This window comes from Microsporum canis, genomic scaffold (genome assembly GCF_000151145.1).
Source record: "Microsporum canis CBS 113480 supercont1.4 genomic scaffold, whole genome shotgun sequence".
NCBI classification, from domain to species: Eukaryota; Fungi; Ascomycota; class Eurotiomycetes; order Onygenales; family Arthrodermataceae; genus Microsporum; species Microsporum canis.
In genome coordinates, this window is record NW_003299166.1 from 338,332 (window position 1) to 351,880 (window position 13,549).

The following is a 13,549-nucleotide window of genomic DNA, read 5'->3' on the forward strand; positions in this document are numbered from 1 at the left end:
AATTAATGGATTGATCAACGGATTACTCGATCACCGTGGTTACGCTATACTCCATGATTACTCAAATTTGGTTACCTGCATTTGCCATGAAAAGATGAGACGAAGTGAACGACGCCGGGACTGGTATAGGAAGACGGCCATTTTGCCTTTGTTTTTTGCTATTTAATTATGCTAGGTACTTCGTATATTCTTATCTCCACCCCATAATCGGAATTCGTAAGCCATTTTATGCCGTTATGACTTTGATACTGACTGACATAAGGTTAAAATTATATTTTCCAAGCAGAAGAGGCACCATGGGGCAGCGCCGTAAATGAAACCCCTCATGCTGACACACAAATATAATACCCTAACCATAACTTCGAGCAATCCGATGCCAAAACTGGATTCAACGTTTTAAACTTGTTCTCGTCAAGATTGTAGCTCTGCTGAAGTGACCAACAGGTATCACCTGATTTTACCAGGTGGTAGTTCTTGCATTCCTTGATGGTACCAGGGTATAGGGGCTCATGGGCCGTCGGCTGCGGTGCGGAGGCAGTAGACGTCCTCGTTGGTTGCCCTTGCACACCGACACACATGTGATATCCTTGCCAGAGTGATGAGCAATCATCCTTTACGTCAGGGTTCCATCTCACGAAGTTGTTATGTGAAAGGGAGAATTTCTGCTCAATACTGTAGCAGTTATCCCCGCTTTTAACAAGATAGAATTTGTTGCAGTTTTTGACCCTTCCTGGCTGTTGAGGCTGGGGGTTCATTGGGTTGGCCGTAGGCTTGGGGGTGCTGGTTGTAATGGGCTTGGTGGGAGTTCCTGGCACTCCAGTGCAATAGTAATATCCTCTCCAAAGGCCAGAGCAGTCAGACTTCACAGCTGGGTTCCAGGCAATGAAATCTTCGAGGGTGAAGGTCTTGAACTTTTGGTTGACAATCACATCACAGTTGTCGCCAGAGACAGCTTGATAGAAATTCGTGCAAGTATTGATTATGCCTGGCTGGGTGGGCGAAGGACCAGGGGAACCAGTTGAAGTTGGAGCTGTGGTGGTACTGATAGTGGATGGGACAGTTGCCTTGGTACCAATACAGACGTAGTAACCACCCCAAAGGCCTGCACAGGTGTCGCCGACAGCACTTTTAAGTCTCTAGTATTAGAAATATGTTTTCCAGGCCTCATTATGGTTCACATGTAGGTGTGATGAAGAGAAATCAGTATACATACGGATTCCAGGCATTAAAGTCATCTTGGGAAATCCCATTGGTCTTAGCAATGTCGTAGCAATTATCACCAGGCTTCACCTTGTAAAATTTGGTACAATCAGGGGTTAGACCCGGTTGTGTAGGGCTTGGTACTGTTGACGTCGGGGATGCGGGTGTCAACGTGGGTGTCGATGGCGATGTAGTAGTGGTATCACCGGTTGTGGAAGTCTGGTTGGGGAATGACGGGGTTGGCTTTGGAGGTGGCGCTGCAACGCAATACGCATGGCCTTCCTCAAGCCTCGACTCGCAGGCATCTCCCAGAGAAGGATTCTAGAGGAACATTATGTGAGCGTGAAGTTATAGGGATTGGAGGGAATAAGATCATAAGGACAAACCCAAGCGAGAAATTGTTCTTCGGTGATGTCGAAGTAGCTTAATATAGCTCCACATTCATCACTAGGGCTGATACTGTTCGCCCAGTACTGGCAGCCTTGAGCTGCACCAGGGTCAACAGTTCCATCTGGAGTGTCACCGTTTGACCATCGTCTGATTACGGCCCCTTCAATAAGTGAGAAGGCAAGGGCGTGGATAAAGAACTTGTAAATCATGGTAGGCATTACCCAGAGTTTTTGGGATGATGATGGCCGCGTCCTGTGAACCAACTTGAGACATAGCAGAAAGAGATACATATATATATTATATTCTCTCAGCCATTGCTACCCAAAAAGCAGCCGTGGTGCGCTCTTCCAACAGGTAACTGAGACCATTCATGGCTCCCGAATACCCAGTGCGTCCCGGTCTGCTCCGACCTGGACGAAGGAACCTGTGCAAACTATGTGATATTAGAGCACCTATTGCAATCGATGCCCCGCCTATCCTGCAGCCATGTATTTGTTCTCCAAATGTAATACTACCACAAACAACGTGGTAGTACTTTTGTCTGGAGTGGATAACTAGATCCTTGAAAGACAGCGGTTCCCGGGCTTTATTAAGCCTTGCTCCCGAAAATAGGGGAGTAGTTAGAGTTCGCCTTGAACTCTAACTAGCGCGGCGACGCCTTTTTAGCTCGATAGCAGAACTTTGACATTTATTTCGCAAAGTTACCCACCCGGCCCACTTGGCCAACGGTTAATATCTCGCATTTATTGACAGACTTGCCACAGAAGGTGGTCTCTGAACGAAACTAAGCATGTGAAGAGAGAATACCTATTGTGGATTGACGAAGGGCGCCGCTTTTCAAGGAGGGTGACTTCTAAGTCAGAGATACGCGAGACCTTTAGCGGCTACCAGCATATAACAATAAAAGACAGATTTTCATATATTTGCCTCTTCTCTACAGACGAGCCTCTGGTAAAGAATATATGCTACAATAGATATTTCGTATGTAACATACATAAGCCCAGCATAGCGTTTGGTTCGTATGAGAATCACTTTGGTGGTTTGTCGGAATATCCCTTGAACCAGGCGTTCTTCTCCAAGTACATTGCTTTGGAAGGAGTTAGTAAAGTATTTCGTAGTTATGGACTCTTGGTTGCGAATAGGTAGCAACTCACCAACTGCGTAGAGGGCAAAAGTATCTGTAATATCATTAGCGCAGCCGTTTGAAAAATACATTACTCTGCTGAGAGTATATACACTTACCCGCATTGTTCAAGGCCAAATCGCTGTCTTTTTCTGCTAGTAATTTCACCAAATCCCAGTCATATGCCGCTTCCGTGGTATCGGGAACAATCACATCAACTGTAGTTGTGATTAGCCTTCGGTAACATTCTATCAACTCGAGGTCTGTTGTGCGGAATACCTAGTCTTAAATCTCCAACTATCTGCCTACAATGGCTGAACTCATGGATTGTGGTCACGACAGGATTTCCGAGACCAAATTCCTCCAGATTCATGTTTTTTTCGGGAAATCTGGTGTCAACAAGCGACCTCAAAGACGGATTGTATTTCTTATATTTTGGTTCGTTCATCGATGAGAATAGGAGTGGACAATATGTCAGAACATCGGCGCCGTCCAGCACAGTCGTGATTCCCAGGGCTCTTTTGTTCTGGTTACAACCGCCAGCCTTTAGCTTCTTTTGGCCTCCAATCTCTGCGGGGAGGTCAATCCAAACATAACCTTTCTTCACTACACATATGATCTTGGCCATTAGAGTCTGATGTTTAGCAACCTTTCTGGGTATAACGCTTACGCTTCTTGTGGCCCTCTGGTGCTTCGTCAAGTAGCCAATCATCACCGCACCAGATCGAGACAAGGGAATCTGTAGACACAGTAATGCCACCCAAAAGTCTTTCCGCAAAATCTGTAGATATGCGTTAGATGATTCGTTAATTCATCTTCTCAGTAGACTAACCTAAAACCCTTTTCACTCTCGCACGGCCAGGCGCGTCCTTTTTCTCGTCCCTAAAGTATACCCCGCCAAAGAAGACTTCAAATGTTGCGAGTGCTACATAATTCGAGCCTTGGAATTTACTCTTCTTAGTTGGCTTAGTTTCAAGTATTGAAAGAAGGTCCCTTGTGCGCTCAATCGTCCGGCTAATCTATATCACGCATTAGTCTTGCAGAAATCAAGGCAAATTTCATCAAGGTTAATAGCTTACTGCTGCAATTGCATCTCCCTTCGCAACGTCCAATAAGGCCACTTGCTCAGATGAGCAACTACGACGATTAACATCGAACCTAGCTCTCTTTCCAAGCAAATTGGGGTATTGCTCTCCGAGGATTTTCGAGCTTCGTTCTGGCACCGTTCCATTCTCACCATGGATAGGAGTAGCAGTGGCTTGTAACAAGAAAATGGAGAAGACGAGGGCCAGGAACACCCTGACATAATTGAGAACCGGTGTTGCCATGGGAGCTGGATGCTTTGCTCGCTGCAAAATGCTGCGAGGTTGGGACGAATGAATAAAAAATGACAGGAGCCTGAGAATTGTTGCCTATCGCCTCATATTGAACGAAATATTGTTAAAGTTGGTTGACCCTTTTTATCCGAGTGAAAAGCGCAAAAAATATACCGTTATCCACAGCATCAGCCAGAATTGACGTGATGGTATCTCAGCATGCTACCTTGGACGGGCGGCCCAACCCTACCGCATAGGCCGGAGTTTGCTATTGGGAGTAAACATATTCAGAACGCCCGCGATGTCTGACCAGAGCATAGGTGAGACAACATAGCATAGGGCATTCGAGCCCCACCCTTGGTGGACTGGGAAGAATTGGTATAGGTATAGGGAATAAAATAATGGAGATATGGCATGGTTATAGTAGAATTGTTATATATTTACCAACGTGGGCTTATATAGAAGCATATGCGTTCAGATATGTGCATGGAGTAGCTATAGAGATAAGGAGTTGTCAAATGGTTCCTGGCTCCACCCTGTAGTTGTTTATATCACGTGATATTAAACTCAAAAAGAACTAGTAAATTTGACAAAACTCCACCATCAGCTTCATCCCACTTCGCACAACATGCCTACCTATACCCGGGGGACGTTGAAGGTCAATCCGAGACATGGAATACGTCTCCCTTTCCGATAGTCCTAATGGAAATCTAGACACGTCTATTTACGTCTTTTTACGTAGAACGGCCGTTCCATCAACAACCATGATCCGCTTGTTTCAAAGACTAATCTTACTGGACTTGAGCGATGACATCTCTATCAATTGTCCCCGACACCAGTGGTGAACATCCACATCCTGGCTGCTCTGACCCTCCTATATTTTCACGAAAACGGGCTGATACGGCCGGAGATAGGGTGTGGAAAGACGGCAACTTTTATCAGTTACTTCAGCATCACGTAGTAATGCTCCGTGCCTTGAATTCTGCATGTGAGAAAGTTGGGTCGACCAATTTTCCCAATATCCCCCTGGTTGCCCTCCTTTCATTTTCTATTTCCTTCCTTTCATTCTCCTTTCATATGCGCTCATTCCTCAACCAACACATAGTGCAATACCTCAGCATTGCGCAATGAAGCACCTCGTTGCTCTCAGCATCCTGATATTGGGATTTGCGCTGCAAGTGTACTCCGGAGGGGCTCTACTTGCTACTAGCGCATGTTCTGAGTCCCAAAAATGCAAACAGGGCTGCTGTAGCAAGTATGGCAGCTGCGGGTTTGGACCTGATTTTTGTGATCCTGATGTTTGTGTATCTACCTGTGATGCAGAGGCTGAATGCGGCAGTAAGTTGTTCTCCATTCACGACAAATGTTGGCTTTAGTGGTGCCCTCGAAGACCGTACTCGGCCTGAAATACAATCATTAAGAAGTGAGGCTGACATTCGATCAGAATACGCCAAAGACGGCAAAGAGTTTTGCCCACTCAACGTGTGTTGCTCTAAATTTGGGTAAGTCGTTTTTAAAAGCCTTGTTTTGGGTGCAGAAAGCTGAACAATAGAAAGATTCTGTGGGACAACTACGGAATTCTGCCAAGATGGCTGCCAGAGTGGCTGCGATGCGATTAGACGACCGTTAGTACATTCTATCCAATTTACCAAAACAATCTAGGCTTAACAGGTCCTCCTTCAGTTCTTGTGGAGGTACATCAAGCAGCGGCCGGTACGTTGGGTACTACGAGAGTTGGACTACACGAAAAGCTTGCGATAGAGTTCATCCTTCAAACATAAACATAAAGCCATGGACAGTATGTATACAGAATATCCAAATTCTTAGTGGCTCATCTAACTATTCTATTTTTAGCATTTAATCTTCTCTTTTGCTCTTATAAACGAGGCAGACATGACTATTACTTCAATGCATCCGGATGATAAGGAACTTTACATTGCATTTAATGGCTTAAAGCAGAAGAAACCATCTCTCAAGACCTATATTGCCGTAGGTGGGTGGGATGCTGGAGGCAAAATATTCTCGAATATGGTTCGCTTTCCTGGGACTAGGAAATCGTTTATCGACTCTGCAATTGGATTGATGTATAAGTATGGGTTTGATGGCATCGATATAGACTGGGAATACCCAGTTGCCGACGATCGTGGTACGTACCTCCCCCCGATACTCTTTAAAAGTTTTCTTGGAATGCTAACTCTACCATAGGTGGATCTCCTGCTGATTACAAGAATTTTGTGACCTTTCTAAAAGAGCTTAAGGATGCTTGCGGGTCTAAATATGGTCTAACTGCTACAATTCCGGCTTCCTATTGTAAGAATCAGGAGTTATCTTGGGCATTTTTATTTGATCTAACTAAGCTTGCAGGGTATCTTAAAGGCTTTGATATTGCTGAAATGCAGAAACATGTCGACTGGTTTCACATGATGACCTACGATATTCATGGCGTATGGGATGGCAATAGTGAATTCACTGACAGCGTCATCAACCCACATACTAATCTAACTGGTACAGTCGTCCCTGAACTCACAAATTTCCTTCTGCTAACGTTTCTCAGAGATCTCCAGGGGAATGGATCTGCTATGGCGCAATAATATTGATCCTTCTAAGGTACTGTTGGGATTGGGATTCTATGGTAGATCATTCCAGCTCGCGGATGCATCTTGTAACACACCTGGATGCCAATTTTCTAAAGAGGGTGGGCCAGAGTCTGGTGGAGCTGATGCGGGAATGTGCACTGGCACAAGGGGTGTCCTATCTGACTACGAGATAAACAGGATTCTGAAGTTTAACTCGCCGGAGGTTTCATACGATGCCACAGCGGGAGTAAAATGGATTACGTGGGACAAGGATCAGTGGTATGTATAATATACCCCTTCCAGTTCTCACGTCCTAAGGTCTATTCCCTAGAGCCCTAAGCGGTAATCTAGGCGGACGACTAGAGTGAGTAATCGTTTTCTAATGCTTATATAGGGTCTCATACGATGATGCAACTACCCTAAAACAAAAAGCGGATTTGGCAAATTCAATGTGCTTAGGAGGCACTTTTGCATGGGCAGTAGACCTTGGTGGCCCTGGAACACTTAAAACCCCCAATAACATGAGGCAAGGCGAGATAGGTTTAGATGGAGCCAGCATGGACGGAGGAAGCGGTGGCTCTGGTGATGTCTATATTTCCCCAGAGATATATGATAACGACAACCCGCAGGTGTCATGTGTACCACCATGCAATCTTATCATGCCACCTTGGACATTGCCTACCCCTACTACGATCTCATTTCCGCCGTACATCACCTCTTTAGAGGTGGTTTGGACAACAACCACGACGATAACGCTTTCAAACGGTGCTATATCAACCTCAACCGGAATCTCCAGGACAATTCAGACCACCACACTCACAATTCCTCCAGGTATGCTATCATATACAACACTCATCTATATAGAGGTGGTAAATACTAACCTAGTGCAGTTACTACTTCGGTCATAGAAATGTGGAATTGGAATATTACCGAAGCCAGCGCCACCTATACTGAGTATACCCTCACTAGCAGTGTTGCCCCGGCCCCCTTTATAATAACCAATGATCCAAACCCAGAATCATCTGCTGGTAATTCTCAGCCTGTTGCAACAAGAACGATCACACCACCGCCATACCCATACTCTTTCGACACAACACAAAAGACCAACCTTCCTGTCATCACTTTCGATGTGGGGCCCCCGTCGCCAAAATGCACTTCGGGGTGCGGGCATAAATGCAAAAGGTTTTGTCAAGGGCAATGTCAGACTAATTGTGATGATGGGGGAGATGATTTCATTGACCCGAAAGACCCGGATCCACCCAAGGTTGACCAATGTAGAGGTCCTGATTGCCACCGAGGAAAGTGTACTGGGCCACTATGCGTTCAATATGGCTGCAAGGGCGAAGACTGTGACGTTGGTATCTGCGTTGGGCCACGTTGTATTCCGGGCGCATGTTCAGGGCCTAACTGCGAGAAGGGCTTTTGCGTAGGGCCAGGCTGCATACCCTCGGGCTGCGTTGGTGCTCACTGTGGATATGATGGTCGCTGCTTCGGTCCGCAGTGCATTTCGTTTGGATGTTTTGGCCAAGATTGCAGCTCCATTGGAACTTGCACCGGTCGGAAATGCACTCCTGTTACTTGCACCGGTCCACAGTGTCAACGCGGCGTATGCAAGGGTCCAAATTGCGACCAGGGAGAAGATGAATGCAAAGAGAAGCAAAAAGCCCCTTACTGCACGGAAACTGTCATTGAGGATGAGTCTACAAGTACGACACAGACTGATTGCAAGACTGTTACCGCTTGCTCTGCCGAGCCTACAACCATCACAACTACGATCGCGAGCGACGCTTCTGAAGAATTAGACTGTGTTTATACCCCTGCACCAGTAGCAGACGATAGATTGGATGCTATTGCAAGCGAGATTGTCTCACGCCTAGAAGAGCGGGATGCATCTCGGTTCGATGACGTTGGCACAACGGAAACTATTTCTACTCCTACATCGACGACGACACCGACAGCTAACCCCACTCCATCGGTAGTATCTTACGACTGCAAGGGGTCAATTTTATGCCCCTCATTCTATAATTTGAGAGCATTTTGTGATCAAGCAAAGGCGTACCTAGTCGGAAATCAGGTTTATAAGTAAGTACAGTGTCTAGCCCCTTTCCTCCCCCCCATTTCATTTTTGTCTTAATACTTTGAGGAGCTAGTGTGCTAACATGATGGTCTACTCAGGACTTCATTGAAGGATGGTGGTGGCTCGTGTTATACTGACGGCTGGAACGCTGGAACCGGTTGCGGAGTGTTTTTACAAGGGGAGAATTGTGAAATGACAGGGGACCAAATGGCGGCGTAAGTTCCACGGCTATATTTAATAGAGAATATTATACTAACGCGTTTACGATTCGTGTAGGGCGTACGACCATCTACACCAGGAATCTGGAGGAGGCTGTAGGGCCTGTGGATCCGTACATTTTTCCAATGGCTGCCTGCTTACCGTCAATTACGTTCGGGTTTGCCACACAAGCGGGACATCATCTTTTAACTGGAAAGTGGCTGACGATGAAGTCTCCTCTAGCAATGGGTATAACGCCACGACGTTACTAACTTAGGAGTTGTATGTATCTATAATCTACTTTGTATAGACATGACTTTTGATAATATATTTTATGTAGTTAATTATCCACTACTTGTAAATTCCGTATACCACTATAGTTAATCTATCTACATAATGATAGTTTAATACTTATTAAAAGATTACTATCTAATTCTTCAGACATAGGAAACTCTTGGGTAAAACCCCTGTAGTAAACGCCAGAATAAGTATGCCTAGGTGAATCACATACAAAGCGACCAAAGGCACCAAAGTAGCTATGAGACCATGGATGATCCAGATGATCCAGATCAAATCCCCGCAGCTTGAGAGCCTGGCAGCCTCATGATGGGTTCAGATAAACTAGTTACTCCGTAGCCAGTTCTGGGGAAACGCGGCGCAACCTTCAGCCTCGCTGCTCGCAGCCGGGAAACGCATATATATATATCCTTTTGCAGGTATGAGTCAACATTCCTTGTACCCTTGGACGAGCCAGCCAGTTGGCGTGGATTTAATATCAAGCTTGGCTGGTACAAGAAGAAAAGGGCTCGCGTCTTTTTTTACGTCTTTCCCTGAGCATCAAGTTTCCCCTTCCCAACGATCGTGGCCCCGACGATATTACGGTCCCATCTTCCGACTCGACATGACATGGCTGGAACAAGCTAGGAGATAGTTAGCGCAAGAGTCAGAGAGATTGTTTGAAATTAACCAGAACAGACGCCAAACAGAAGGATGGAATCCTTGTCGATGGGAGGATTCTCGGAGATTGCTCCCATATATAATTGAACTTCGAACTCCCTCATGGCTTATATATTCTTATCCTTTGTCATTCCATTGCTATATGCCGTATCATCGCTGCCGGCATATCGCCATTACACAAATACCCGTGGGTTTGGTGTTGCACATCCTCATGTCTAATATTAGGTAGAGACTTACGGCCTATACCTAAGGTCTTTAAGCTCACCAATATACATACATTTACACCCTTGTACACGTTCAAACTCATCAACCAATCATCCTTCGCTGCTCCTGCTCATATTTGACACTATTCTATAGACAGCTTAATAGATGAACTTGGAAGAATATGTATTGCAACGTAGCTGCTTTTTTTTTCTATATACACCTAGTTTCGAGTATCTATGCTCTATGCCAAATAGCTTGCACTCACTCTGGCCCCATCCATCTCACGCTGAAGTCGTTCTCTCTTCTTCCGCTCATAGATCCCCCTGACCACCCGCTTCAACTGATCCTCGCCCTCGGCGAAATTCGACTTTGCGAGGTGGACGGCGGAATCGATCTGTTCTGCGGTATAGATGAAGTTCCACGTACTCAGGTAGTCTTCCTCTAGCGGGTTGAGGATCTTGCGTTCGCCGTCCTTCTCATCCTTGTCTGGGTTAGGGAGAGCAAGGCATGCGGGATTGGGCAGAAGGGGGAAATAAGCAACGGCAATACCAGCGTGAGGCTGCGTGAGATGATACTCGGACTCTTCCTCATTTGTTGTTGATGCATGGAACAGCCGTTTGGACGGCGGGGATTCAGCGGACGATATGCTTTCCTCCGTGGTACCGAGCCAGATGTTGCAGAAGGTCAGGTCGGGGTCATTTCCACTAGAGTCTCGAGTGCGTGCTTTGCTCGCTTCCTGTGCAGAGGCGACTTTTCTGTCTGCTTCTTCCTTTGTTGTCTGGCTTTCCTCGGCGATGATATCTGCTGTTTCCTGGGGGGTTGCGTTCGATTTTGGCCATCCAGCGCCGATGGGCCACCCCTTGATACCACGTTGATGAGCGTAACCGTCAACCACAGAGAGCCAGTTCGCTTCTTTGCTGTCGGCTGAGACGTCGAATGCAACGATGAGATCGACGTTGCGGCCTGGCCGAAGTAGCGGGTAGATGGGCAGGTTGTTACTCATACCAGCATCCATTAGTCGTAGATGCGAGTCCTGAAAGACAGAGGCGGGACATGAATCAGGCAGTTTACCTTCCAACCCCAAGACGAAGTTGGGTACTGTTGCAGGGTCGATAGGGTGAACGCGGGTGAGGTCCTCGCTTTTACCCTCGATAAGGGCATCGATGCTGCTGAAACCAGCAAGGCCCATGAACGCTGGCCGGATTTCCTTGTAGTAGTGAGCAAGTGTGGCACAAAAGGCACTTCCCCAGACCCCCATGAGGGCGGGAACTCGTAGTTCAGGGACGGCGTATCCATGAGGCGCGGCCACACCCTTCCCGTTCATGAAGTTCCTCCCCACAGCCCATGTAGGAATGCCAGCGGCGAATTCTTCACAGAACAGTTCGTAAGGGGTAAACTCGAACCACTGGAACCAGCTTTCCCGTCTAGAGATCTCCTCGAGTTCATCTTCGGAGGCGTCCATCTGAGACGGCTTTGGTATCTCATGTCGAACCGCCGTATAGATTGGCATCGGATTCGCCCCACCTTTGACTACTGCACGTTGGCTAGACAGCTGTAGGTCACTGTCGGTCAGGGCAGCCGTATCCTGGGGCACCATGAGCCTTGCTGCCAGCAGTATCCCGTATACATCGACGAGGCCAAAATCGGCCTTGGGGTCTCCCTTTAGCTTCTCAATCACGCCCCGTAGAAGGTACTTGTTCGTAGGCGAGGTAGTCAGGATATCGAGGGCCTCGGGAGGGAAGGCTATGTGCGTGTGAAGCCTTGCCTTGAGATGGTTAATCATCTTGCCAAAGTCCTGGCCGCCGATAGACGAGTTGAACAGCGTCTGCAGCCAGCATGAACCGCTCACGCCGGCAGTATACGTCAAGCAGTCCCAGAGCCCAGCCTCCTTTGCAGCCATATATGACCCCGTACCGGCGATGAGAGCTCGCAGGCCGCCTCCAGACGCACACATGGCGATAACAGGCACATCGTCTGGATGCACCTGGTCCTCCGGCAGCCCCAGGTAAGATGCGAGGTTCCTGGCAACGACCTTACGGCGGTCTGCAAGAAAGGACTCCTCCTCCGGACACAGGGTATCTCCTATCCTCACGTTTGCTTCCTCGACAATGCTCGGGTTGAAGCTGGGATCACAGGCTTCCTTCCACACGTCGTCAGCCACCGACCCAGGAGCCATCGAGAGCTCGCGCTGCAGGTTTCGAAGTATCTCTGGTGAGAAAAACGTCCACCCGGGCGAGATGTAGTCCTTGAAGACAGCCGACCAGTCTGCACTCCAGTCAGACGAGCTGAAGTAGCCCTCAGCAGTCCCGAGCCTGTCCGTCATCGTCTCCCACGCTGACATTGCGTCCTCGTCCGCCTTCTTTTCCTCCTTCTCTCCGGCATTGTTTATACTATTCTTGATCAGCTTGTCCAGTGCAGATTCTTCCGCCGTCTGTGGTGTCTTCTTCGCATTCCATGCCGCCGCGCTGCGTCCGGCATCGCATCGAACGCTCTGCTTGCCCAGCAGTGCGAGCGAGGCACTGCCAGTCACGAACAGCGCGCCCTTCAACGCCTGCCGCCACCTTGCCTGTAGGAACCTGGCAGCGCCCATGACAAGTGAGAAGATCCCCGATGAAACAGTGACAATCCTACTCTGAAGCTGCCATGACGGCTTGAGAGTTGACGTCGCCAGCTTTTTGCCCGCCAGCCATTGACTTTTGGTCGGGATCTTGGATGTTCCGGTATGAAGTCATCCTTGCGCTTATCTCGGCCGTTAGGAAGCAGATCAAGCGGCTAATACTAGAGAAGCGTAGAAGTATTATATAAAAGTCGTTGATAGTTAGTTGTTGCTAGTATACATGATGTTATAGGCTTCCCTAGTAGGCGGCTAACAGTATCATAGCATGCTGCTATGTGGAAGGGCTCTAGGAATAAACCGTGTTAGTACGTTCTTCCGCCTCTATATCGGTGTATTTTACCTGGGGTGCACCCCCGGGAAACCCAGCCAACATCTTCGAAGAGACTGAATGGGGCATTGTAAAGACAGAGAGCTTCTCTTGTAGAATAACTAGTATTCTGTTAACTGAGCTCTGAGATGTCAAGTTGTTTCTTTTGTAAAAGTCGAAAGAGAAAGCATTAACCAATCATAATTCAGAGTATAACTTATTTCTTATTGGTTGTTAATGTAAACTTGAATACCACGTGATGGAATATCATTAACCAATAATAGATAACCTTGGCAATATATGAGGCTCTTGGCGGTAAAACCGCCCATGATATCATTTAGAGAAGAAGACCCGGTGGTTGAGCACTCCAACACCCTCATTCTCTCCCTGAGCTACTTGAGCACTCTTTCAAGGAGCCAGCGCCGATCAGAGCAGGACATTATTACCTATGATATTATCTCTACTCGACGCAGTGCCCGTCGTCAAGAATACAGCTACCTCTATGTGAAAAAGGGGGGACACGCCCATCTTGTGCCACCACCAATGACGAACTGGCGTACCGAAGCAACATCAAGTAGGAGTTA

At 47.4% G+C, this 13,549-nt stretch overlaps 4 protein-coding genes across 4 annotated transcripts; 1 reads left to right on the forward strand and 3 right to left on the reverse strand.

Moving 5' to 3' along the window:
- Positions 1–323: 323 nt before the first annotated feature.
- MCYG_04103 (LysM domain-containing protein) lies at positions 324–1,799 on the reverse strand (the record flags this gene model as incomplete). Its single annotated transcript, XM_002846320.1, has 3 exons — positions 324–1,125; positions 1,214–1,521; positions 1,587–1,799. 3 exons carry the CDS (start codon positions 1,797–1,799, stop codon positions 324–326), a joined length of 1,323 nt encoding a protein of 440 aa, XP_002846366.1.
- An 819-nt stretch (positions 1,800–2,618) lies between these two features.
- MCYG_04104 (uncharacterized protein) lies at positions 2,619–4,041 on the reverse strand (the record flags this gene model as incomplete). The annotated part of the gene is made up of 7 exons (XM_002846321.1): positions 2,619–2,677; positions 2,745–2,768; positions 2,833–2,931; positions 2,993–3,319; positions 3,384–3,494; positions 3,546–3,732; positions 3,793–4,041. 7 exons carry the CDS (start codon positions 4,039–4,041, stop codon positions 2,619–2,621), a joined length of 1,056 nt encoding a protein of 351 aa, XP_002846367.1.
- A 1,245-nt stretch (positions 4,042–5,286) lies between these two features.
- On the forward strand, positions 5,287–9,152 carry MCYG_04105 (symbiotic chitinase; the record flags this gene model as incomplete). Its single annotated transcript, XM_002846322.1, has 11 exons — positions 5,287–5,531; positions 5,586–5,654; positions 5,701–5,827; positions 5,884–6,175; positions 6,235–6,339; positions 6,394–6,489; positions 6,584–6,884; positions 7,000–7,436; positions 7,496–8,687; positions 8,781–8,897; positions 8,981–9,152. The coding sequence occupies 11 exons, from the start codon at positions 5,287–5,289 to the stop codon at positions 9,150–9,152; spliced, it is 3,153 nt and encodes a 1,050-aa protein (XP_002846368.1).
- Positions 9,153–10,282: 1,130 nt separating this feature from the next.
- MCYG_04106 (phospholipase A2) lies at positions 10,283–12,731 on the reverse strand (the record flags this gene model as incomplete). The annotated part of the gene is made up of 2 exons (XM_002846323.1): positions 10,283–12,617; positions 12,673–12,731. The coding sequence occupies 2 exons, from the start codon at positions 12,729–12,731 to the stop codon at positions 10,283–10,285; spliced, it is 2,394 nt and encodes a 797-aa protein (XP_002846369.1).
- Positions 12,732–13,549: the final 818 nt, after the last annotated feature.